General features: G+C 43.0%; 1 protein-coding gene across 2 annotated transcripts; it reads right to left on the reverse strand.

Moving 5' to 3' along the window:
* Positions 1-172: 172 nt before the first annotated feature.
* On the reverse strand, positions 173-27,463 carry ranbp9 (RAN binding protein 9). Of its 2 annotated transcripts, NM_001201502.1 has the most exon segments (14): positions 2,021-2,151; positions 3,834-3,945; positions 4,362-4,513; positions 4,692-4,813; positions 4,884-5,037; positions 5,110-5,264; positions 6,052-6,160; positions 6,353-6,465; positions 9,843-10,027; positions 11,663-11,685; positions 14,743-14,910; positions 16,032-16,084; positions 24,961-25,072; positions 26,795-27,011. In NM_001201502.1, coding segments are annotated over 14 exon segments (1,806 nt in total).

The following is a 27,463-nucleotide window of genomic DNA, read 5'->3' on the forward strand; positions in this document are numbered from 1 at the left end:
TATTTTTGCCATTATCACCCAGCTCTACGCTGAAGGCTGCTTTCAGATGACTGCTGGAAAACTGGAGCAGAAGGTCCCTCCTTAGTCGGGGGCGACGTTCCAGGTCATTTCCGGTCCCGGGGCCCGGACCGCTGGGAAAGCAGCACACAGACTCAGGCAGCATCCACACCAGGGCGATTCTCATTTGTTATTTTAATATAAATCTTTTGACCCTCACACAAATTGCACATTTTTTTTCCTCCAATGGACACACAGTCAGCAGTGGACAAACTTACTGGTTGACATCTTTCCTTAAACACCGTGAACTGGCTTAAAGGAGGCGAACGAAAGAATCAGAGAAGAGACATCTAACTGGATCTTACCACCACTTTTACTATGGCATGCATAGGTTCAGACCGCACTCAGAAAGAGACAACACTGTCTAAGAAGATTTCCAAAGGATGGCGTGACTGCTTGTCATCTGGATAAAAACAAAGTGAAGAACCTAAAAAAATGGAGGAAAGAAAAGAAGAGGAGGAGAGGGGGGGGGGAACAGACAGAGGAGGCCTGAAACACTCAAAGCGCTTGTTGCTCCTCGTGACGGAGAGAAGTGGAGGCTGGTGAAAGTTCTCGCCTGGCCTGGGGAAGGACAGTTTCTAATCCGTCGATTTGCCGACGTCGGCTGATGAGAAAGAAATGGACCTTTGGGAGAAAAATCAGCAGGAAGGTGTTGCTCCGAAGCTCCTGCAGGAGCCACCAGGTTCTTCAACTGTGTCCTCTAACTAAAATCCAATTGGGGGTGGGGGGTTGGGCCAAATAAGGAGGAGTTTCAGTTCCTGAGTTCTCTAGATTTTTGCATCAAACCTGCTGCTTAGGCTGGGTGGGCAAGGGTTACCATGACAACGGAGTACCATTAAAATAAAGAATCTCCAGGTAGCTCTGCAGAACGAAGGGCAAGTTCAGAAAAAAAAAAAAAAAAGGCCGAATCGAAACTTAAGCTACAAAGAGGCCAAACGTAAGGTGGACATGCATGCGGGGCGGGGCGCTGGTGTCGAACTTTAAAGGGTTTTTTCTCTAAATATGCTGTTGATATAGGTTTGTTCTGTAAGAAAGATGCTAGCATGTGCACACGCGCGGGTCAGCGCCGTCTGTGGAATCGGGCCTTTATTAGAATAAGATGGGGGGGGGGGGGGGGACTTGCTCAACAAATATACTATGAATGCAAACAACAATAATATGATGATAATGATGATGATAAGAATTACCATTGTCATGTAAACCTGAACAAACTAAAAACAAAAGAAAAACCAGGACTCTGCCTCCCACCCCCGCCCCTCCCTGAAACACAACAGCTAAACAAAAAAACAAAACAAAAAAAAAAAGGGGGGGGGGGTTAAAAACTGGAACGTCAAATCCAGATCGCAGATCCTCTCTGGCTTCTTACAAGTCCCGAGTCCACCTGCCAAGCTCCGCCCATGTCCTGGAGCTGAGGGAGAGAGACGGGCTGCTGTGACCCTGCTCACCCATTGAGGGGGGATGGGGGGGGGAAGAGTTGGTTCACACGGAAAGCCAAGGTTACAGGAACAAGGGGGCATGATGTTCACTCCGATGATTTTTCTGTCTTCTTTGCCAGGCCACACCCCCCCCCCATTTGAGTGAGGGCTGGGCCCCCGTGAGTTCGGCTCTCAGAGCAGTTTCAAGTTGACTGCAGCGCCCCCTGCTGTCAGCCCGGAGAATGGGAGCAACACAGTGGAGGCAAAGTTCCTTATTTATGATGAAAGGAGGGGGGGGGTTAAATGTATGTGTTGGCATCTCTAAAGGTCTCCCCAGGAGTGACCCCCCCCGCACGCACGCGCACATACCTCTGTGGCGTCTGTGTCAAAGCGGAACAAGGAGCGAGTGAGATGGTTTGTTTCTAGCCGTCGTGCAGAGAGGGGGGGTCCCTCGGATAAGAGGACTACACTTGTGGTGGTGTTGGTTCTGGGAGGGGGGTCATGACCAGACAGGCCTTTAGAGATTGTGTTTGTGTGTGCGCATGTGGCTAGTGCAGATAATCGTCCACAGAGGCGAAGGCGCAGGAGCCGCTGCCTGTTCGAGCCATGATGGCGAGGCACTGGGCGGCCTGACCCACCGCCAGGGCCAGGGGGGGCTGCTTGGGAAGGTTGTGAGTCTCTGGAAGGACAGAAAGAAAAAAAGTGAGGAGGTGCTTGAGGAGTCGCTCCTTCACAATAGGATAGTATTGTAGACTCCAAAGAAGTTCAGACTCTTGGAGAAACAAAAGCAGAAAACCTCCAGAGTTTGGTGAAACGCTTCTGGACATTTTTTTCACCGAAAACCTGGGATCATCCTGAAAAAACAACTCCTTGATCGGGAAGATCCTCAAAGAGCTTTCAAACCTGACGGGGCGGAGCTTCTGCTTCCACGCAGTTCCCCACTTTTCAGCAGTAAACACTGTTTTGGGAGCTTTGATCATCATCAAGAATTCTTTAACAAAAACTACATTTGATTTTACTTGAGAGAAGAAAAAAAAGGAAGACGCCAATCAGGAAATGTGGCCTCTATTAGCGGTCTGGGCCGCTAATATTTATCTCCACAGAATTCTCCATCCTTCAGCTGATCACCAGGTATTTTCCAACAACAGGTTGGTGAAAAATACAAGGACATTTTACAGATTTGGTCACCGTTTTTGTCAAACTGTTAATGTTAGTTGAGAGGGGCTGTAAGCTAGCGGAGGAGCATGTAAACAACGTGATCATGGAAAATGAGGGCAGGATTACTCAACAGCAGTGCTTCTCAAATAGTGGGGCGGGGGCCTGATGCGATACAAGGGGGGGCACGCAGTAGTAGCGGTTTTAGCCACAGGTAATACGGGCAATACGGGGGTCGTGGTGACAGCGGCTCAGAACTTGGAAAAAATTTGCGCCACTGTTGGTTTCCTATTATCTGTTATATGACAGAGTTTATAACAGCCTGAAACTGTGAACTGCCGTCCCTCCAGCTGCTCCTGTCTTTGAGAAGGAAGGGGGAGGGGTAGTGGGCTCAGGCTGCAGGTGGAACGCGGAGAGCTGCCTGGATTGCGCAGCACCAGGATCATCACGGGCCTTTAGATTACTCAGCTCATTCTAATGTCATTCTTTATGAACTATTGTTGACATTTTGATGACATGTCTTTGTTTTCCATCAATGTATTCTTTGTCTGCCTGTCGTTTAGTTGGTGTCAGTATTTGACCGAAAGACAGCAGGTAATGCAAGAAAACAGCTGATCATAAATAAACATGGATGGTGGGGGTTGGGGGCGCGTGAAAATTTGTCTTTTTCCTAAGGGGGGGGGGGTGCAAAAAATAATTGAGAAGCAGTGCTGTACGGCAAAAGTCGCGTCCACAACTGTGAGCTAAATTTCTGATAAAATGCTGCCGCTCTGCAGAAACTATGTTCTAGGAAACTAAACAGGTTTTTTGATTTGAGCTAAAAACGGCATAATCATTATTTAAAAACAACACAGGAAACGCTTTGAAAATACATTAAAGATGAGTGGAGTGAGACTTTAAAATCATCGGGGGAAAAAGGGAAAAATTTCTATTGAAAGTCCTTTCAATAGAAATTGAAAGTCCTTCCACAGCAGGATCTCTGTTACAAATCTGTGATTTCAGCTCCGAATCAAAATGAAAGTGTTTCATTCAGTGAGATGATGAATGAAGTGCAGCCATCAGCTGACCGTCAGTCAGTCCATTCCCCTCCTGATGAGTCACTGCAGATCTGACTCTCACACCCAGGCTGCAGAGTCACTGCAGAACAAAGCCCGACCAGCATCGTGTTGGACTTCCTTCCGCCTGCCAAAGCCGCAGCTGACCCACCTAATATTGCACTGTTGAGAGTGGAGCAGACCGGCTCCCTCTGAATGGCGTCCAGCTGGTAGCCGACCGGGCTGCTCCAGGGGTCCGAGTAGGCCAGCAGGCTGAACGCGTCCTTCAGCGGGAGACAAGGAACCATCAGACATGACCGTTTCTGTCCTCTGCAGCTGCAGGACGTTTCTCTTTTGTCCCGTGACATTTTCATCTTTTTTGTCAGGAAAACAGTGTCAAAGCTTCTGAGCCACATGCAGACTGATGTCATGGAATATGAGCCGTGTGGGTAATCTCTAGAGATTAGAGCTGATCTCATTCAGTGCAGCAAGATTTCTAAGGTGGATTTTTATGAATCCACAGCGGAGGAAAAAACAAACATGGAGTTTTGGAATTTGATAAGTAAAAATATTGTTTTCATTTACACTAAACTTTATTTTAAAGTTTGCACATGAACGACAAAAGTCTCAGAACCAAAACTTTAGGTCAATATTAGGTTCTGAAAATGAGACGTTTGTCAGGGCCGAACTCTGACTTCACCTTCAGCATCTTCTTGTTGGCAGAGTTCTTGCCACACTCGCGGCGGAGGTGTTCACTCATGCTCTGGAGCTCCCTGCCGAAATGGATCATCCTCTCGATGGCGGCCTGGCTCCCCCCGCACAGCTGCCTCTTGACCTGAGCGGACTCCACCTCTGAGGTGGGGAGGAAACAGTCAGTGATCTGATGACACTCAAACTTAACGGCAGGAGAAAAATCCCTGGACTTTGCTGTGTGAAAGCGCGTCCATCACGGGAAAAGCATTGCAGGCCGTTTCAAAAGCTGCTGAAGGCAAAGCAAGCGCCACGCAGGAGGCTCCGCCTCTGCACCCACCCATGTCTGCGTCGCAGTCCTCCGGCTCCGTGGCGTGCTTGGACGTGCCATTGAGGAAACCATTAGAGGATAGTTCTGTCACTCCGTTGGTGAAGTGGTCGACCTCCATGTCCACGTCGTTGCTGTAAAGTGGGGGGGATGCAGGGTCAGCAGGTGCAGACATCTAACCTCAGTCCTAAACTAAGACTGTACCTTGTGATGGGCAGCTGGCTGCGGCTCCCATTCAGACTAACGTCGGTGACTGGGAGGGTGGAGCCAGAGCCAGGGGGGCAGGGCTTGTGACTGTGAGGGGAGGAGCTGTGGCTCTTACTTGATGCCACGCCATTACAGCAGTTGCTGTCGACCCCTGCAAACAAACCAGCAGCAGGGATCAGAGCGGCTGCAGGGTGGGGGCTCATGGCCAAGCGCGGGACTGTACCGGTGAGGTAGGACTGCGAGCTGCCGGCTTTGTGGCCCGGGCTGCTGAAGGAGCGCGGCGAGCCAGGGTAACTGTCCTGAGACTTGGGGCTGCGGCCCCCCAGACACCTCACCTCGCTGTCCGTCCCGTTCACCATCTCGATGAACTGTCTCACCCTGAAAATGAGGGACACAGAGCTCAACCAAAGAAGTAGGAATTAATAATCGCCAAAAATCATCGTTAAAAGACACTCCCACCTGAGTGAAACTCAGGATTTATCTCCTACGATAAACTTTTACCCCTTAAACTAACCTCCTTCAATACCAAACATCTGCCCCCCACACACATGGAAATATAACAGTATTTTTCATAGATCCTAGACTATTGTTTTTTTCCTGGCCTATACTCCATCCATCCATTTTCTGAACCCACCATATCCCAGAATCACTGAACACACAGAGCATAAGCTGGTGTGTCCGGCGTCCACACATACACGAGCACATGCAAACTCCACACAGAAAGGAACCCTTTGATTCAAACCAGGGCCTTCTCACTATGAGGCAAGAGTGCTAACCACTACTCCAACACGACTCGCATATTGACTTTCATATTGTGATTTTACAATCCTTGTATGCTCCTCACACCAAATAGATTATTAGGCAGTTTTAAGATTCTGTGTTTGTGTGCATGTTAGCGCTCTCGTCCCAGCTGGGAGCATTTGTGTGGAGTTTGCTTGTCCTCCTGCATGTGTGGGTTTTCTTCGGCCACTCTGGCTTCCTCTCACAGTCTAAAAACATGCTTCTCTAAACTCCCTCTAGGCGTGCATGCGAGTGTGTGGCTCTGCATCAGAATGGGTGTGCCCCGCCTTGGCCCAGCAGTAGCAGCTTTCCTACGACCCTGAAGGGGATCCAGCGGGTTCTGAAGATTTATGGATGAGGTGTGTTTGTGTGTGTGTGTTCCTACTTGAGCATAAAGAGGAGGTCCGGGTTCCGTTCCAGGAGGTTGGGGTACAGCTGCTGGGTGGTCTCGATGGCTTCACCCATTCTACCCGACAAAACCAACTTCTGGATCTCTGCAGCCAAAAACACGTGAATGTCAGTGCTGCTAAACGTCATATACATTTAACCCCTATACTTTTAACATTTATATGGGGGGGTTAAGGGCGTGCTGGAGGGAAGAAGACTTTTAGGCAGAGCTGTGCTTTAATTTGACCAGCAAGTCTCTGGATACTGCAGTTTTACTTTGCGGCGTTTCGCAGACTCACTCTGTCTGTTTTTGATGGAGGCCAGCTCCTCCTGCACGGCCTGGTCCGTGGACTTTGCGAAGGCTTCGGCTGTGGCGCAGTAGCTGTGGTGCACCAGGTAGGACGCCACCATCCTGACGAGACAAGAAAGGACTGGAACTCAGTGAGGTCCATGAGGCGCAGCAGAAATGAGGTCACAGCAAAGCTAACAGGACAAAGTTGCCCCACCATCGGCAGGATATCATGCGTTTTATATATTTAAAAAAATCTGTAAAGATTAATGAATAACTCAAAAGGAAAAACAATCTGGATTGGTTTAAAAGAGAAAAAAAGGACCTTTGGACCGGCTCTATGTGGATAATCGCACATGCGGCCCCGTCTCACCCCACCCTCACCCTCAATCTGTACCAAACAGATTAAATCCATTCACAGCAAGTAATCACAGCAACAGGCTGCAAATCCCATCCTGGAGAAAGTCCTGCCGGTTTTACTGCTGCGTGGCAGCTCTGGTCCATCTGGACTCCGTCAGCAGCAGCATCCTGCAAACGGACACTTCCTGTTCGGATTTCTTCATCAAATGAAAAAATTTTTTTTTCGATAAATAGAAGAGAAAAATGTGAGAATGCGTCTGCCCTCTTCTTGAAGTTTTTTGTTTCATTGTCACAAGGATTTTTTTAAATTTCTCCAAACTCAGTAAACTCAAGTTAATCCAAAATGCACATTTTATAAATACATTAAAAAAAAGGTATCAAGGCCTCTAGTGAAAAGCAAGAACATGGATAACTTCTGTAAGAAACAGTTGGAAAGTAAAAAAAGTTCTAATGTTTAGGCTGCAGTTACTTTATTCACAGGTAAGGTTTTTTTGTTTTTTAATTAAAAACAACCTAAACATGCTTTAGGTTATGCACGTGTGATATGTATGAAAATCTTGTTCAACATTGGAGCTTCTTTCAGCTCTCGATGGAATTCCAGCTGATTTTGAAGTGGAGAAAAGCAGCTTTGCTCTGGTATGAAACACTTTACAGTTGTGAAGTGTTTATGTTAATCAGCTGATTCTGTCGCACATAAAGGCGCTGTTACTAATGTAAAGGGCTGCATAAGGACGCAGAGCCGATTTGTAAAGCTGCTTTTCTCGTTGATCGTGGAAACGGTTTGAGAGTTACGGTACGTTAAGGAGCGAGTGATTTAGGGATGCCACAATTTTCGGTTTAAGATGCTTATTTGCAAATAAAAAAATAAAGAATTTTCTGAATTTCTGTTGTTGTTTTGTAATACCCAAACCGAAACAAATCCATAACCCAAAAACCGAGGTTTAAAGTGTTGCATCCCGAGTGTAATATGTACCGTAATTTCCGGACTACAAGCTGCTACTTTTTTCCTGCGCTTACAGCCCTGCGGCTTATTCAGTGACGCGGCTAATTTATGGATTTAATTGGCGGCCGCCATGTACGTACTTTCGAACTCAGTGAATAGTTTGAATTCTCTATCTAACACCAAGCACGAGGCATTTTTGTTCAACACACCTCTTAGCAGCCAAACAGCATGGAGTTGACTTCAGGTCTTAGACACTTCAGTCATGGTTCAACAAAACAAAACACGCATGCCCGGCCGCATCCCAGAATCCTTTGGGGCCATTAGACCCAACGTGCACCAGATCGCCGCTACAATATGATGAAGCTTTCAAGTTAAAAGCAATCGTTAAAAGCAGCGTAAAAAAGTCCACCGTCACCAACGGGTTTGGAAAAGCCGGTTTGCTGCGTGACGGAGAGAACAGCGCATGGAGTGAATTTACACTCCATTTACGGTTTCTAAGGAAACCGTAAAAGCGGAAATTTGCTTTGAAAAACTCACAGCCTCCGTGTGAGCTGGAGACATCTTCTCCTGCTGATTGAGCTGCGGGGCCGATGGCAGTCTGATGGCTCCCACACGTAACAACGCATCCGCCCCTCATACACAAAACGTACAGTATTAAGTCCGATTGCTTTGCACAGAAACGATTTGCTCCATCCACCGGCGCAGCGGTGACGAAGTGCTCCTCCTTGAAGCTGCCCTGGCCAGAGCTGTCGGAGTAGATAGGAAGGGGAGACAAGGAGCGCGCGGGGCGGGAGCGGAGCGCAGAGGCGTCCGCGGAGTGCAGAGGCTTCTGAATTCTGACGCACGCGCCGCACTGAGGCGCGCGTATCGCGCTGAGGCGCGCGCTTTTCAGTCGCCGCTGCTGTATTTTACCGTTGTGTTTTCTAACCAGTCCTGTTACTCCCATAACGCTGCTGCGACACAAGCGGAAGGAGAGCTTTTCCCGTTCACCCCTCCATGCACTGCTGCTACTTGCTAATTCTTAAACACGTAAAACAGAATGGCGAGCCGGGCGTTGGCCCCGCCTTTAGCCCCTAAGACTCATGGGAAATGTGGAATCGCGGATGTAAATTTCCTCATTATAACTGAGGGATGTAATGTTGATTATATGGTTACTGTTTGTAATTTTATGTTAGATACCTAGATTGTCAATAAGTAAAAAAAAATGAAATAAAAACACCATAACTGAGGAACTTGTGAACAGAATATAGGTCCATGCTGTTTGGCAGATGTCGATACACTCAAATACGTGACCCAGAGTCAAAACTGGCACCACCCACAATGTGCTAATACATTGCACTCACTCTGGGATGCTGGGCGTGATCTGTCAGGATGACAATATCGGCTAACACATGCGCGGCTTGTACTCTGACGCGGCTTGTGTATGTATAAAAGCAGTCAAACACGTGAATATGGGTGAATATGGGTGGGTGCGGCTTGTAATCGGTGCTTTGTAGTCCGGAATTTACGGTAGGTGTCACTGGGGACAGCTCTGTTGTTAAAGGGTTAATCTGTGTAAATTTGACAAACACACTAAAATAAAAATTGTCTGTCAGATATAGCCCAATACTCTGAACCCATAAGAACCCCAGGTGACATCAGAGATGTGTTCTGTGGGCCACTTGGCCTGTGGTGTGTCCCACATCATTTTCCCTTAAGGGAAAAAAAAAATGGCTCTGGGTTCTTATGGTTTAAACGATAGAAAAAAATAACCCAGACTTTCATTTTCAATCTTTCAAAGCCGCCAACTTTACTGTGAAAAAGAAAAGCTTCTAAATATCTGACTTTAGCAGACAGAATTTAGAAAAATCCAAATAATCACATGTTGATGCTAAACTGGTTGCTATGGTTACACATTTATTTACATCTATAAGTGCCCTGCTCATTATACAGGATAATATGGCCATCTGCTGATCTCGTCACGTTCTGCAGATGGACAATTGCACTTTAGATCCAAAAGGCAAGAACTGTAATTAAAGGCCACAAAAATCCCATCTTAACCTTCTAATGTCAGAACGCCTAACAAACAGAGCTAACACACCTTCTGAGAAGTGCAAAACACAAGAACGTGCATGTAAAAACGGTATTTTGTGTAAACTCCTTTGTCCACAGTGGGGGTGTCTGTTTTCATCAGGTTCAAACATAAATGGTTTCTTACTTCTGGATCATGGACTGCCACTCTCCCTCACGCTCTCCGATGGGGAAGCGGTCAATCTGGGCCTGAATCTTTGTCCTCCACTCCCGCATGTAGTCCTCAATGTCAAACACGAACGGGTGCTGGCCAAAGTTGGCGTCCACCACCTCCCCTGGAGTTTGAAGGCCCACGGTGGGATACAAGTTGGGCTGCAGAGAGACAAAGGCGGAGCTGAGAAGGAGAGGATGGAGGAAACGGAGCTGGGAGCACAATCTTGACACTAAATCCAAACAGGAAGTAATGAGGGGGAAAAAAAACAGGAAACAGGAAAATCCCAGGAAAAAAGCTGTTTGGTACAATTATACAATTATTCCTTAAAATTGGAACCGAATAGAGAAACCACACGAGAAAGGAGATGAAAAAAAAATTGTCTTTTTTTTTAAATCTCCAGGTAAAGTTACACCTTAGGAGATCCTTTGAGTTTGGCACAAACAGACATTTGAAAAGTAATTCTATTAAAAAAAAAAAAGAGGAATTTTTGTTTTAATGAAAAGAATGTTGACTGTTTGACTGCTGAGAGACGCAGGAGTCTGATGAAGCTCTAAAGGAAACCCAGAAGCTAAAATGAATCCTTCAACTTTGAAGTAACTTTCTTGATTTAATGCAGAGCAGAAAAGAGGAAGTAGTCATGCAAGAATTGCTCCAATAACCACGAAAAAGGCATGGACGGCAAAGTAAAAAATATAACCCAATGTATTTTTTAAATATCTTAAATAATAGAAACTAGAAAAAAAAACAGATGTTAGTGTTGTTAAAAATGCTAAATGTTAAAAATGGGATAATCATAACTGAAAGACCACTGGGAACACTTTTACAAAAGATAATTGGAATGGGATTTTAAAACTGACAGTGATGGAAACAAACGGCTTTAAGGTTCATCTTAACGCTTCTAAAATGTAAAAGACTGCAAGGAGAAGAAGAACCGCATCTTTAAATTAGATTTGAGTATCAGAATGAGCGAAACGTTGAAGACGGAGGATCAGGAGCACAAAGCCGTGTGTGTCGCCTCGGTCACGGTCCAGTAAACACAAAGGTCAGCTGCACTGAGGTGACGCACTTCGCTGCACAGCTCTGGAGGAACATGAGCACCAGGCTCCCAGCCAAGTCTGTTCCAATGCTCAATAGACTGTTGTTGTGGTAAAGACTCTGATTTTCTTCTGCCTCAATGGCAGCCAGTCACATTTTCTTTTGGGACTGAGCATGCAGGCGATGGAGGAGGAGGAAAAAAACTGGATGAATCTCACAGGAGTTTACATACATCACAGTGTGGGAGCTGCTCACAGAAACCATCACAGACGACTGATGTGATCCCAGTTAAAAACACTGGATATGATATTCTATTCTATTATTACCTCCATTCACAGACAATGAATCACTGACATCACTAACTGTCTTCTTGTTTTTGTTTTCTTCCTCTTTTTGGTGTAATTATCTGCCATTTGGCTGATTATAGCCTCCAAAAAATAAAAAAGGCTGTTTTTTGCAGATGGAACATGTGACGCAGGCCTTCAAACTGAAAAGAGTGAGGATTTTCTAAAGAGAACCTATTTACTTTGTATGACATCTGTGTCACTGTGACCCCGCCCCAGACAAAAGGAATGAAAATGGGGGGAAAACAAAGATACATAGCTCCTCAAAAAACATCCATTCTAGCTTCTAAATCCATTTAGAAAAAGGTCTTTAATAAACTGAGGTGAAAATGAAACCTTGAGTTCTAAAGATACAACTATTAAACAATTGAACATGAATTTCAACAGATTTAAGTGAAAAAAAAAGAGACTTACTGGGAGGTCTGTGAAGGCGATACCTGCAAAGGAACAGAGGATGTGTGAAACGAGTATTTTATACGTTTCTGGAAAAAGCAACAGTCTTACTGACTAATCATGTTATCTTGAAGACAGGAAGTGGACTTAATCAATTTAAGAAATAGGAATTCCCTTTATCTTGACAGCAGAAAACTGTAAAGATAAAGAGAATTAAATACCAATGAAATCTCTACACAATGACACATTCAATGGAAAAGTGAAGATTCCTTCTATTTGGGTTGCAGTGACTGAAAGCCAAAAAAAATTAAAAAAAATTATCAAACCTCCTTGGATCAATATTTTACAGCATAAGCAGTTAGTTTTTGTCACAAATTCAATGGGAAATTCAAGGGAACCTTAATATTCAATAAGCAGTAGTTTAACTCAATAGTTTCTTCTAAGAAGGCACTAAAATGTGCGCCAAGAATCAACGTGTTTGATCCCATAGTCACACACTACCAAAAAGACACCATCTTCTTACTGTCAGGGTATCAGGATAGTTATTAAAGAGAAATAATCGAATTAGATGCAGCATGCAGAAACCAATACCCTTTATGTCAACATCAATACATAAAAAAAGAGAAAAATTTAAACAGCTTAAAAAAAAGCCTGAAATTCCACTTTAGGATTTACCAAAAACTAAATCAGAACTCAAGACAAGAAGGCTATTTGGTGTCAAGATAACTAAACCTGGTTCCCCTCGAGGCTTAAAGTTCATTTTAGATAAACAAATTATAAATAAATACGAATGTTGTGGACAAATAACTGAAGACAAATTAACCAAAAGAATTGAGCTCAGGACTTGGCTCCTGGTACTTGTAACCCAAATCAACAATAAGTGAACATTTTACTGACACTGAAAAAGAACATCTCGCTCTGGGTTAGGCTTTTATACCATAGTCACAACTGCCCTTATGGGTGGATTCAAGCAGTCTGCGGGCGACAATAACTGTACAGGGCATGGAATAGATCACTTGATGTAGAATGAAAATGTTCATGCACATTTTTGTAAGGGCTGTGGGTGACAGGTTGTAGTGAAAATTGATACAATTAGACGATGAGAGTATGAGCACTTGGTATCACGGGCACACCCCGTGCATGCAGCATTCATGCGGGGGTCAGTAAGGGCCCAGTGCTCGCACTAGACATGGACCGATTTCATTTTTTCAGGCCGATACCGAGAACCGATATTTAAGACCATTTTTTGACTATTGGACATAACCGTAAACATAAACATAAGCTTCTTAATGCCAGGGTTCTATAAGAACAAACATACATTTAAAAAATAAAGTGTATCTGAAAACAGTCAGAAGAACGTCAGTAGATTTTATTGATATCAGACCGATACAGATAAACTGAAATTATGCAAATATCAGCTGATACTCTCACCGATTGATTGCCCATCCCCAGCTTGCACCGTACTAATGAGTAGTGTGCCGTAAGGGCATCGTACAAAGCATCACCAGTACATCATAAGTTTGTGCAACTTCCATTAGCCTTACAAATACTCCACACTACACTTCCCACACACGCACACACGACAATCATACATTCCATTTCCATGATGTACCATCTGGTACATTTGAGCCTCAAGGAAACTGTAAGACACCCCTGCGGTTCTTTTACGATGCAGCCCCTCCTCTCTACGACCCTCCACAGATAACCCAAAACCCTGCAGCACCCATACGGGCGCATGTGACTAAAGCTTCAGTTGTGCTTATTTTACTGCTACAAATGAGCTTTCTGTGTGACAGAAGTGGGAGTTACGATTTGTCACAACACTGCCAACATGCCGGGGTCCGCTGCAGGCGCACTGATGCCTTCATGGTCATCACAGCTGCAGGACTACATCCCTGAAGGTTCTCTGCACAAGTGTTCAAGTATGCAGAATGCAGACATCAGCCAATACAGATGTTATAGACCAGTGGTCTCCAACCTTTTTCGGCCCATGGACTGGATTATGAAAAAGATTTTTCATATATAGTTTTTACATAAATCCTGATTAATTGCATTTTTTTTTTAAACACAAAGGAACATTTTCTGTGCTCAAGTTTTGTAACGGCTGCCTGGTTAATTCTCCCTCGCTGAAGGAAAATTCATGAATGTCCCTTTCACAAGTTTACACAAATCAGAAACTTCATTTGATTGAATCTTCATTCTCTGTAAAGTGTTGGTTTAAACTCTGAGATGAAGATTTTTCCTTAATGTCACAGTGGATCCTAACAACCCGACGCTAACGTCAGCAGCATTCAGCTTTTAAGGTGTGACAGATAAATAGGGTAAAATAAAATTAAACAACCGTCATTAAACTGGTATTTTCTAAAAATCCACAGTGTCTACAACTTCATTATTTCAATGCAGCTTCCGTATTTGGAGGTAACATTCTGTTTTTTTCTGTAAATGGGAGAGTTATTTTTCTTCAATTTCCTTGCTGCCTCTTTTCTACTCAAAGAAACTTTCCAAATGCATTTTATCGTTTGGTTGTTAATAGCCTTGGGCTTTCTTAGCAGTCCGAGTAGCTGCTTAAAATCATGTGACGCGCCACGACAGACAGATGTGGTGAACAGAATCTGGTGGTTTTTCAAAATAAAACTTCCTTTAGTATCCGAATATAAACTAAATGGAAACAATCAAAGTTAGCGGATGTATTTTTCTTTTCTTCCTGCGGCCCGGTACCAAGTGACCCCTGGACTGGTACCGGTCTGCGGCCCGGGGGTTGGGGACCGCTGTTACAGAGCATCCTTATGTCAGAGGCATCCTGAGTAGCACTGGATAAAGTACTTCCAGCAATAATGCACAACTCCTGGACCCCAGGATGAAGCTAAAACTTGCCAAATGTGTTTTCAATCAAATGTACTTTCACCATGAATGCTTTGAGATATACTCTACTGACGCTGAATCTGTGCATCTGGGTGAATTCTGATCAACGTTACTGTTTTTATGGTTCATTCAGTGCAGCTTTGTGTTTCAGTCTTCACGTGTTACATTCATGTTAATGGAGTGACGGCAATCTCCTGAGGTTTCAAACGCTGAACATCAAAGCAACTGCAGGTTCTTACCTAGGCTGTGGCCATTCTTTGTGTAGAAGCAGGTGTTGTTGATGAGGTTAACACAACAGCCAATCACATCTCCTGTTGTAAACGTGGGTCCGTAGGGCTGCCCGGTGCCGGACGAGCAGAAGGAGTGGCCGTCGTCTCCGTGATAACCATAAGAGTGCTTGTCCCAACCTAAGAGAGACCGACACAGATGTGGGTGAAGAGCGCGAATGAACAACTTGAACCTCAAAAAAGAGAAACAAGCAACACGCGTTTTCAAAATGTGTAACAAAGATGAAGAGATGTGGGGGGGGCCCCGACGTGCCTCGAATCTGACTGATTTTTATCTGCAGTTTACTCAACAACAATGCTGCAGGAAAGCTGCCAACACTGGGAACTGCAGCGGAGGCAGACATCTAAATGGAGCTACGGACGCAGCCAAAGCTCCGAGAATTAATCGTCAAGGAAAAGTTGAAATCTTCAGTGGCTGGTCATATGTTTACTGGACTGTAAACAAGGGGGGAAAGGGCAAATTAGCTTAAGATCCTATAAGACTGAAAATGAACTCTGGAGAGCAGTTTAAGAAATGACAACTCTGGAAATAAAAATATGAGTGATGCAGAAAACATAGGGGTCTAAAAATGCAGGAACCTCGGATGTTTTGATTCATGAATTCAAAAGAATATCAATGAAAGGATCGCTGAACTTTATTACAGTTCAACCAGCGTCCTGTTAGTTTATGTCTGCTCAAACCAGAAAGGTTTGAGCAGTTTGCTCTTTGAATGAAGCGGCTGGACCTCCTTCTGGGTGGGTCCAGCTATCAAACCTATGAGGGGTGTTGGGGGGGTCCTGCTTGGCCTGATAACCTCAGTCAAGTACACGGATGACGTTGACATGACTGTGGTAACATTTTTTGGCAAGGAAAAGCGGCAACAGAGACCATCTTTTTGCCACTGGAGCTGATTTTACCATTAAAGACAAAAAATCTGTGACACACAAAAGGATTCAACCCCTCTAAAAATGAAAGAACTGATAAACGGACAGCTGATCACAAAATGTTAGGCATTAAAAAAAAATGTAGTGCACCCACAAGGCCAGACCAATTAAAACTAGAATATAGAAAGGGAGGATCTTCTTACACTTAGGAAGAATGGAGGAACTTTAACAGGAGACCAGGTTTGATTAAAAAAATAAAAAAAATAAAGGTGAAAGTGATTTTTCTTTTCAGAAACACTTTACATAATCCCAGCATGCAACATGGCGTGGCAAGGCAAAGTCAGCTTTTAGATCATCGTAAGAAAAAGTCATCTTACCTGGAAGCCGGTTCATATTTACACCCTGAGCTGAAAGGCCGATGCCCATGTACCTGCAGGACAAACATGGACGTAAACGGATGTGGAAAAAGAAAAAAAAAAAGGCCTCTATTGCAGCTGATCCTAATGACAATAACAACCTTAATTACAATCAAAACATCTAAAACTGCAGTCACAAACAGCATCAGCATCACGATCCAATGCTATCAACCAGAAGACACTATAGGGGCTTCGTAAGAATGGATGATAAGAAACCCATTTCTTTTTGTCTTTCATTAGACTAATATATAAACAAGTTAAAGATGTTTTCATTCATAGATCAAAGTAAAAATATTGTCAAAGTAAATAACAACAACATGGCAAACAGAAGAGTTTCATTTTAATAAAGTATTTGTAGTCTTAAATAAATGTTTTAGCCCAGTCAGTCATTGCTGCTGCTTTTTGAACTCTGAAAAACAGCAGATTTGTCATCTAGAGCAGGGGTCGGGAACCTTTTTGGCCAAGAGAGCCATAAACGCCACATATTTTTAAATGTAATTTCGAAAGAGCCATACAATAATGTAGCGTCCCTTTCCCACACTGAGGCACGGAGACTTAACCTCTTTTAGGGTTCTCTATTCTGGTTACTGAAGACCGCAACAAACGCCGTAAAATTAATTCAGCAACTCCTGAATCTCTCCCGCCGAAACGAGAGAGAGCACTTCTACCAACTTTATATTCCCCCCTCCAGCTCCAGCCCTCCCATTTCCCTTATTCGGCCCATAGCTGAACCCCATTGGTCCAAACTACCTAACAACCACCTGAGCGACAGAACTGAGAGCCAATCAGATCTCTGCTTGATGCGTTTAAGGAACTCCAGAACTTTTAACGCGGCCCAACAGCCACCCAGTCCAACTCAGTCCGCGACAATATGTTTAAAACTAAATATACAAATGAATGTGTGCATTTGATTTAATTTCAACATTTTTAAAGTACAATAAGTCTGTGGATTCTTTTTTAATAAGATTGTTATGCTGTTGCTAATAAATGATGAGTATTTCTTGTGGTGGTTTTGCTGATTGTCTAGTCTGGTTGATACGTGGTGAGTTTCTGCTTCATGCAGGCATTGAGACTTTAAACTTGATCATAGTCTGAATGTTCTGTAGATGTGTGACAGACTGCTCACATGCAGACGTGGAGACAAACACACACTCACACGCTGCAGTGAGTGACGGGAAGCGGGTTTTACGTTTTTACAATCCCTGCGCGATTCACCTGCTGCCTGTCCCCCCAACACCTCAGCCCCCCCCCCCCCCCGACCCCCCCCCCCCCTCTGCTTTCTCCCTCTCACATCCCGTCCCCGCATCTGCGCGCTCTTCCTCAGAGACGGGAGCGCGCAGTTTTAGGCACGGCAATTCACAGGTTTCCAGTTGGTACAAACTCTGTGAAATAATAGATAATAGTAACTGATAGCGCTGGCGCAGATTTTTCTCTCCAAGCACCGCTACTACTGCGCGCCTCTGGCATCGCATCGCGCCCGAGAAGGACTGGTCTAATGAAAAAAAAAACTATAATTAAAGATTTGTCTGCGAGCCACATGTGACCATCAAAAGAGCCATATATGGCTCGCGAGCCATAGGTTCCCGACCCCTGATCTAGAGACTTAAAGGACACCCCCACGTAGAAGTTTGTTGAAGCCGCCAATGCGCTCACGGTCCTCATGCTTGTATTTTCACTAGATCAGCAAAAACCTTCATGCAGTCCTCCAACAGTGCAAATTTTGTGCTCATGATTGCGCATCTCCAGAATTTCTCTTCAGTCCTCTCATATACATTTTTTTGTTCGTCTTTTTGAACACTCTCTTGGAAATGAGACCTCCTTACACGTATAAATAAAATCTACAAACAGAATGAGGAAACGGCTACAAAACTTACTAAAGCTTAAATTGAAGTCAAAATCTGCAGAATAGATCTTATCCATAATACTTTTAAACGCTGTTAAGTTCAGTAAAGCTTAGCGTTTCCCACAAACAAAAAAGGGAGCTTGTCACTTTTTAATCTGCATTTTGTGGACATTTAACAAACAGTGGGCTCATTCAAACTGCAAACATGTTAAACAATGACGTAAACCAGTAGTCCGTAACCCTCTGGCCACGGACCGATCCACAGGACAGTTGGTACTGGGTCGCAGAGAAAAAAAAACATTACACATTTTTTCTGTTTTATTTACAATTTTTTTTAGGGAGGCTTTATTTGGGAAAACTACAGGATTCACCCCACAACATTCAAGTCATTCTTGACCAAGTTACTCAGTCAAGTGTTGAAAATCCATCCACTACTTTCTTAAAGCACTAAATTAAAACTCCCAAGCTTGCAAAGTTAATATAAAACAAACTTAATTGGAATGTTTCTTTTCACTGAGTAGAGTCAATGAGGAAACAGAAGAAGTACCTTCGACTTCAAATACAAGAGAAAGCTCCATTTAACAGACAAAACCAGGGCTCTGTCCGAATTCCCACCCTAACCCCTACATAATGCACTATATAGTGCGTTTGCCATTTTGTAGTGCTGTCCGAATCTACAATTTCAAAATCCAGAGCCCTGGAAATTTCCAAGAAGTCTCTGCGAAAAACCAGTGTGCATCGATGCCCACTAGATTGGCACATATAGACCACAATGCATTGCGTCTAAACATTTTTTACCCAAAAAATGTATTTAAATGTATTTTTTAATAAACCATTAACGTTTTTATCTTCAGATGACAGTGACTCATAAAACGCTCATATCAATTATATTTTCACTTCCTGAAATCAATGACGTCATATTAACCATTTTAAAAAAAAAAGTAGTGAACAAGGTGTCCGAATTGCTTTTTAAATTCAGGGAACTACATAGTGCCGCACTATATCGTTTTTTAGTAGTTAGGGGTTACGGTGGGAATTCAGACACAACACAGAGGAGTTTTTCCTCCAAATATGGATTTACTGCAACAGTTGTTCCAACACACTATAGTAATAATGCAGAAAATTCAGCAACCAGATGTCTGATGTTACGAGGATGCTGCTAATAAAGTTGTTCAAACGGTTGATTTACATTCATCATTTTATTTAGGAAATCCCAGTTAAAGTGACTATTTTTTCTAAAAGTAGTTAATTTTTGCATTTATCCATTGCAACTTAAAAGGCTGAAGTTGGGGTATGATTTTTTTGATTCCCCTTTAACAGCATGAAAATCTATATCACATTTTATTGGTTCCTACACAAAATTTAAACTACACAAAAGTTTAAAGCAGCTGCAGATATTTGGCAGAGAATAAAGATAACCTTTAACCTAAAAAGTTAGGGGAAACTAAACCTAAACAAACAAAAAATGAGACGCCAACTTCCACCTCAAATAGGCTGGTCCAGGAAAATATTTTCTGCCATTAAACCAGTCCGTGGCCTGAAAACGGTTGGGGACCACTGCCTAATGTCACTAAGCTGCTGTGCGGCATCTTTCCCATTAAGATCTCTGTGTGATCCCTTTGGTTACTTCTGTTTGGAACGAACTCCTTCTGTTGGTATTCATCTTCTAAACCCGTTTCATCCCTTTCAGGGTCATGTGGAGCCTATCCTGGCCACTTATGGGCAAGGGCACTGGACATCCTGGACAGGTCGCCAGTCTGTCGCAGGGCCACAAATCACACACCCATGGACACTCACATTCTCACCTATGGACAATTTAGAGTAACCAATTAACCTATGAAGCATGTTTTTGGACGGTGAGAGGCAGCCGGGGTCCCCGGAGAAAACCCACGCATGCACGGGAGAACATCCAAACTCCAGACAGAAAGGTCCCACATCTGTGTTCTGCTTCAGGTCCCCCGGCTGGGACTTGAACCAGGGGCCTTCTTGCTGTGAGGCACCGTCAGGGCTGCACCGCGCCGCAATGCAGCCCTGTCGGTATCAGCTCACTTATTATTGTAAACTTGCAGGTAAAAGGTTGAGCAGGAAATGTGGAGCATGCTCGGAGGGCAATTTGGGTTTAATTCAAGACCAAACATAATTAGTCCCTCTAACAGAACATGTGTGTAGTTTAAAAGATTTTTTCAGACGGATTACAAACTGCAGTAGAGAACTTTTGTTTCAGAGAGTCTTTTGTTTCAACATGCAATATGACTCAAGCATACGAACATAGAAGTACTGATACTAATAAAGGCAAATATGTACATTTACCTTTAAACATCCATGATTAGGAGGAAACAGGAGCAGCATCAGGAAACCACACCCATCACGCACATTTTGTTGAATTTAAGAAAAGAAACAAAAGAACCAGTTCCACAAGAGAACCGGTTTGAATCAGAAATAAAATAGTGTTTCATCTATGCTCACAAACATCCCACAAGTTTCTAAATTAAAACAAACAAAAGCTCTTGATTTGTCAAAATTATAATGTTCTATAGAGTTCTCAAAGCATCCTGGATAATAAAGTTCAAAGATAAAACCCATGTTTGCAAATAAATGACTAGTTATAAAACTACTACTTAGATAGGAGCTTTAGTCGAATGTCTCCGACATTAAATCCTGTTTAACTTCTAATCTCAGTGAAGAGACTGAAGGAAAAACCAAAACAACCAAAAATCACATCAACAAAAGTATTTTCAGGAAAAAATTTAAACCAGTGAAGACCAGGAAGCTTGAGTTTGTTCTCAGGCTCCTGCCTGTGTGACTAACCCCATCATGGGTGCTAGAACTTTTAGTCTTTCGTTCAAAATGTTGGGTTTTGTAATAATGGGAGGAGATCCTGTTTGGCTTTCAACACGAAAAGACAAAAACTGTTAAACTCTAAGGCACATATCAGCCATGTGTGTTAGAGGATTTTCATTGTATTTCATTTATAAATGTGGAATAACTTTAATATGCACATGCATTTCAATTTACTATTTGTTTACATTATCTGGAGCACGGATGAGCATGAGTTTTCTTAAAACACTCACCTGGCTTGAACCACAACAAAACCAAAAACCACATCCGTTAAAATACTAAATTTGGGATTCAAACTCTTCTAAACCGCAGTTTTAAACTGTGGTTGCAGTTGTGTTTGGGAGAGCAAAAAGCCACCGTATACAAGCTCAAAGTGAGATTACTGGCTGATCAAACATTAAAGTTCCAAAATAGTTTAAAGACTTGGGGCCTAAAGTCATATCACGCACAGGTAGTTAGGAGTTAATCTTCATAGGAATAGTGCCATTGAACACATGGCATCATAGGTCATTCCGACCTGCTACTGCTAGACTCTATAACCAGAGCTTCTCCCTAAAAGTGGATGCATTAGAATGAAGTGGAGCAGGGAGCTTGTAGCCAGCCGATTATAGTTTCTACGTCACTGCTACACGTTTTTTAACCTGCATTTGTGTTTGCTACTGCTTCACAGTGACTTAAATACTCAGAAATGCAGCTTCACGGTGGAGCAGTGGTTAGCGATCTTGCTTCAAAGCAAGAAGGTCCTGGCAAGTCCCGGCTGGGGGACCTGAAACAGAGCACCAATGGGGGCCCTTCCTTTACATGTTCTCTCCGTGCAGGCATGGGTTTTCTCCGGGGAATCCGGCTTACTCCCACCGTCCAAAAACATGCTTCATGGGTTAATTGGTTACTCTAAATTGTCCCTAGGTGTGAATGTGAGTGTGAATGGGTGTGTGCTCTGTGGCCCCGCGACAGACTGGCGACCTGTCCAGGATGTCTTCTGTCTTCACCCACAAGTGGCTCCGATAGGCTGCAGCAGCCCCGTGACCCCGAAAGGGATAATACAGAGATGAATGAATAACTCAGAAATGCAGTTGTAATCTTAATTTTCTTTTTAAATGTCCTCCATCATCAGAAAAATCCCATAAGAACATTTTTAATTGGAGTTGGTCTTTAAAATAGGTATGACAAAACAAATGGGCAACAAACTTGTCTTAAATAAAATATTTTCATTTTAAAAAGGGAAAGCAAGAAAGAAACTTGGTTTACATCAGTGACAAGTTATGTCAACATTGCGTGGTGATTTGTGTTCAAACTAACGCCATGTTGTTTCAAAAGCTCTAACAGACAGGAAAATGCTCAGCCCTATGAATAGAAAAGATACAAAACCAAACCTATACCAGGAGGGGGCCTCTTTCTATTAAGCCACTCCCAACTTTAAGCTAAAATAGTAGTAATAATAATAAATGCATGATAATCAATAAGTCTAGTTTGAAGCACTGACTGTAACCCTTAGAAAATGGCTTAATTCTGGCTCCAACAAAATGGAGTCAATTCAGTCGCCATTTTTTCCCAATACATACACAACGATGGTGGAGTCAGATGACATCAGTAAGCAGTAATTGGTCAATATCGGTCGAAGTCAGCATTTTTATGGCAACCATTATTGCAGGTCAGGGGTGACCCCTTTGGAAGTCCACGCCCCCTATCATATGAAAGTAGGCTCAGGAGACTCTGCCAATCAAATATTTTAAATCGTGGATGTGAGACCACATACTTTTATTCAGACATCTGATGGGCCAGTTTGTAACTTGGACTACAGAAAAAAATATCATTAAAAGAATGGGTATTAGCTACAACACGTTAAAGTTACCAGAGTAAGAATGGTTATGCTGTCAAATATAATGACTGAGTAATAGCTTTTGATTTCTCAAGACAAGTCTTTGGGATTTAATAATTTTGGAGCTTTAACTTTTTGTTTGGAATGCGGGGGGGAGGGTCACTCAGTCCGGTTCTAATCCATAGTCGATGGTTTGAAGTGCAGTTCTTCAGAATAAGAGTCTGTCAAGATTTAATCTCATTCAAACATTGCTCTTTTGGCACCAAAGCAAAAATGAAATAATCTTTTCCTTTCTGCTTTTCCCTTCAGGGGTCGCCCCAACGAATCAGCTTCCTACATCTAACCCCGTCTTCTGCATCCTCTACTCAAACACCATCAACATTCATGTCTTTGTTCACTGCCTCCATAAACCTCCGCTTTGGTCTTCCTCTTGACCTCTTGCCTGGTAGCTCTAGACTCAGCACCATTCTAGCATTTTCACTCTGTCCAGAACCTCTGACATGTGCTGTCCTTCTGATGTACTTATTCCTGTTCCTGTCCATCCTGGTCACTCCCAAAGAGAACCTCAGCATCCTCATCTCTGCTACCTCCAGCACTGCTTCCTGTCTTTTTCACAGGTCCACGGTCTCTAAACCCAACAATATGGCTGGTCTCACCACAGTTTTGGACACCTTTTCTTTCATTTGAGCTGAAACTCTTCTATCACACATTACACCTTGCACTTTTCTCCACCCATTTCAACCTGCCTGCACTCGTTTTTTCACTCCTCTTCCACACTCTCCATTATTCTGGTCTGTTGACCCTAGATGCTTAAGATCCACCACCTTCTTTATCTCTTCTCCCTGTAAGCTCAATCTTCGACTTGGGTCCCTCTCATTCACACACATGTACTCCATCTTGCTGCAGTTAATCTCCATTGTCCTCCTTTCCAAAGGTAATATATCATCATATACATAGATATAGTTTACTCTGAAAGGCTTAAAAATAGCATGTTATAGGCCCTTTAAAAGTCATGCAAGATCCTCTGTCAGCTTCCACCAGTTAGTCCTTTTTCTACCTTTGCCATTTCTTTCTTCATCACCAGAGTCATCCGACACACTCACCTACCAATACATTGCAGTTACTGATCTCCTTCAGATTACACAGTCACAAGACGACACAGATTAACTACACAAGATGTAGTTGATCTGTGTGCTTCTGCCTGCATTCTTATAGGTCACCCTAACCTCTTCTCAAAGAACATATTCACTATATCCATTTTAAACTTTATTATAAAATCAACAACCATTTGTACTTCTACATTCCTCCCCTGGATACCAAACCTCCGCATCACCTCCGTTTCCTGCACATTATGTCCATTGAAATCTGCGCCAATGACAAGTCTCTCTCTTCTAGGGATGCTCATCATCACTTCATCAAGGTCCAACCAGGTTTTCTCCTTCTCATCCAGCTCACATTCTATCTGTGGGGCATACCCACTAACAAGATTAAACCTCACTCTGACACTCTTTCTACCTCCACAACACTCATAACAAACTCCTCCTATAAGAAAACACCTACTCCTATTTCACTTCCCATCTCCACCATGATAGAACAACTTGAACCATGCTTTTAAGCTTTCTAGTCTTGCTACCTTTCCACCTTGTCTGCGGGACACAGCATGTCTACCTTCCTCCTCTGCATCATGTCAACTAACTCTTAACCTTTTCTTGTCATCATTCCAACATTCAAAGTCTCTACTCCCAGTCCACCACTCATGACTGTCCTCTTCTCTCTCTTCCTATGAACGCGCCTTCCTCCTCTCCTTCTTCGACCAATAGTAGTCCAATTTCAACCAGCACCCTGTCAGTGAACAGAACCGATGGTGGTCAACGTTATGCCGGGTCTCCATCGATCTGGTATGGATATCAAAGGTCTCATTCGCATATTTAATTTGGTAAAGATTTTATATGGGATGCCCTTCCTCACACAACCCTCTGTATTTATCTGGGGTTGGGACCGGCACAATGAGACCCTGGCTCAGGCCCCCTCATGGCTATATTGTCAAAGCAAAGCAAAGCAAAGCAAATGAAATAAAGCGAAGTAAAATAAAAATAAAAAAAAAAGTAATAATTTGTGAAAAAAGACAGACGTATCTTTCTTTTAGATAATCAAGATCTTTGAGTTAAATGATTTCCCTCTTGAATTGTCAAGTTAATAATACACGTTAAAACATTAAAGCGATCATAAATGTAAAGCTTTTGACTGTTTCACAGCTAAACTTTGGTTTTAGAACACATATGGCTGCCAGCAACCAAATATGTTACTAACATAATTTATTTTTCAAAAGCTTCCATAACTAAATGTGATTAACTGTTTTTTTTTTTGAAGAGTAGCTTTAGTGCTCTTACCCATCTCTGCCTTTACTGATAATCTTCACCTCAAAGTAATAGACCCCGCAGGCAGCAGGAATGGGGTGAGTGGCCCGCACAGATGCTGCATCCTTGGGAGTTTTTCCGTGACCTGTACATAAAAGAGACAAAACCCACTAGTTATGTGTGGTCTAAATAATTACACAAACATAAACTTCCGGTCAGTCACTTCAAATGACAAATCTCCACCTTCCCTCTGATATAAAGTTGCCCATTGTATACAAATTTGGAGGTTTGACCCTAAAAGAAGGACAAACCTGATAAAGGCGATCAACCATTCCAAACAAAACTCAACACACGAAAGAGGTACTCAACCTGATCCCTCTGAAAGAATGTCAAAACAAACAGATGATGATAAAGATACTGTAAAATCACATGTAAAATAATGAGTGGGGCTCCATTTTTTGACAAATTTTATTTTGATTGTAAGAAAAGTCACCTAATAGCGAGTAGTAATAAATTTGCTAAAGAAAATCGAAGGTTTTAAGGTAATACCAATATAGATTAGCATATTTGTAATTGAGTTCATCTATTTGCATAAACTCAGATTATGATTCCAACTGAGAATACACAGAAGTGTCAAATGTGCCTTTACTCAAAGATTTACTTAAATAAAAAAAAATTATTTCAAAATGATGCTATATTTTTAATTTAGTACAAACTACATTCATGTTTTAGTGGAGTTATTAGCACTTTTTTAATGCTGAGCTAAATTTGTGATTTAAAGCCTTAGGATAAAAATGTAAAACCTTTGATTACATGTGTTTTTGCTAAATTACTTCAATTTATTTTTGGATTGAATCACTGTCCGGGTGATAAAAGTGGTTGAAATTAAGTGAAATTAATCGAGTTGTTTGATCATTTTATGTTATAATTACGTAAGGCAAATAATGGAAAACCTCTTTAGCTCAACAGAAAGAAGGAACTTCTTGTGTTCTTTGGGAGGGGAGAGGTTTTTCTTAAAGGTGGCATGACTGACTGCATGTTAAAGTTACACAACATTTTCGACAATGCCTCGTGAGATTCAATATCTTTGGACAACAAAGACAGCACATTCTAGCTCCAACAAGAAAGAGTGAGAAAAGGCCCAGGCAGACCCAGAACTACAAAACACACCCAGGAAGCACAGTGGCACCTTTTTCCTTTTTAACTCTGGCCTTTTCTGGTAGGCCTGCACCAAAAAAACAACCCTTTGCTAAGCAACTAGTCCAACCTGAATGTCAGATAAGACACTTGATATTAAACCCTAGGCGGCAGAGGAGTGACCATATCCGTCCTGTTAGCAGATCCTTCCCTGGAAACCGACTAAGTCCTTTGAGTATATCAGTTAAATCAGGACAATTAGCCGTGTATTTCATGACAATAATTACCCACTAATGCTACATTAGCCTACCAGAGGGTAGATTGTGAGTACAAAAGTGAGACTCTAAACCAGTCCAAACAGATTTGAATTCTCTTTGTTATAATTATTTTTTTGTTTTTTTCTTCTAGAACACAAAAAAACATCAAAAAAATAGCTCGACAGTTGATCCGTTCTGCTAATGACAACAGCTCATGACTGACAAAGTGGGTAACAAGGTAGCACCAAAGCTAACGAGCTAGTAGGTCAAATTTGTGGTAACACCTCGCCAGCTGGTTGGGTTGCAAGATGTCCTCTGCCTTGTTGTTTATGAAGCTACTAGCTTAGCTCACTTTGTTTTTAGCCACAAGGGTGACTGGCTTCGATCCGCTAAATGGAAGGCTAGCACTAGCGAACTTCGTGTTAGCACGGGGTAATAAAAGTACTAAACTTGAGTGTGCCTTCGTGTCATACCTTTATAGTGCACGCGCAGATTGTTCTGAGACAGTCCAATGTAGCTAAACTTGTCTTTGGGGCTCCAGGAGCGGGGGAGCGGTGTTTCGTTTTCATTAACGGCTGGATAGAGCCGTCGGAGTCGCTGGTTGAGCTCTTTTTCCTGCTCGTTCAGAGCCGAGTCTCCGTGGACAACAACAGACATCAGAAACCCACAGCCTGTCGATTGTCCAGACATGGCTTCGGCGCGACTTTTTGGAGATGTGGCTTGTCGGGAACAAGCCGAAACCGCAGGGGTCTGTCAGTGTCAAGTTTTAGTGGGTTGAGAGCAAAGCTAACTAGCTATCAGGCTAGGCTTAAACTGGCTTCTCTGGCCGCGGAGAGGCAACCAGAACAGGTTAGCCGACGGGCTAACCTGGCTAACACGGTTAGCTTGGCCAGCAAAGGCAAAGCGATCTATGAAATGGCTCAGCTTGACATTAGCAGAAAAAAGGCCAGAAAAAACAGTATATAGATGAGGACAATCTGGCTCAGACGATCAGTTGAGAGTAGTTAAAACACAGACGAGGAGGTCTGAATGCGAAGCGAAGTAACCGCAGACGTCAAGCAAGACAGATCGAGAAAAGTATATTAGGCTCCGCTAGCCTCGATCTTTTGTTTGTTGTCGGAGCGCGTTCCGTAAATGTGATT

Source organism: Oryzias latipes, chromosome 17 (genome assembly GCF_002234675.1).
Source record: "Oryzias latipes chromosome 17, ASM223467v1".
NCBI classification, from domain to species: Eukaryota; Metazoa; Chordata; class Actinopteri; order Beloniformes; family Adrianichthyidae; genus Oryzias; species Oryzias latipes.

Bases quoted from the DNA above. Each gene is read 5' to 3' on its own strand.
- ranbp9 (XM_023964754.1), bottom strand. From the start codon at position 27,011: ATGTCTGGACAATCGACAGGCTGTGGGTTTCTGATGTCTGTTGTTGTC. The intron at 5,265-6,051 runs GTAGGAACACAC...CCTCATTTTCAG, and splicing joins GACCTCCTCTTTATGCTCAA to GGTGAGACAGTTCATCGAGA. The intron at 4,814-4,883 runs GTACAGTCTTAG...CCCACTTTACAG, and splicing joins AGCCAGCTGCCCATCACAAG to CAACGACGTGGACATGGAGG.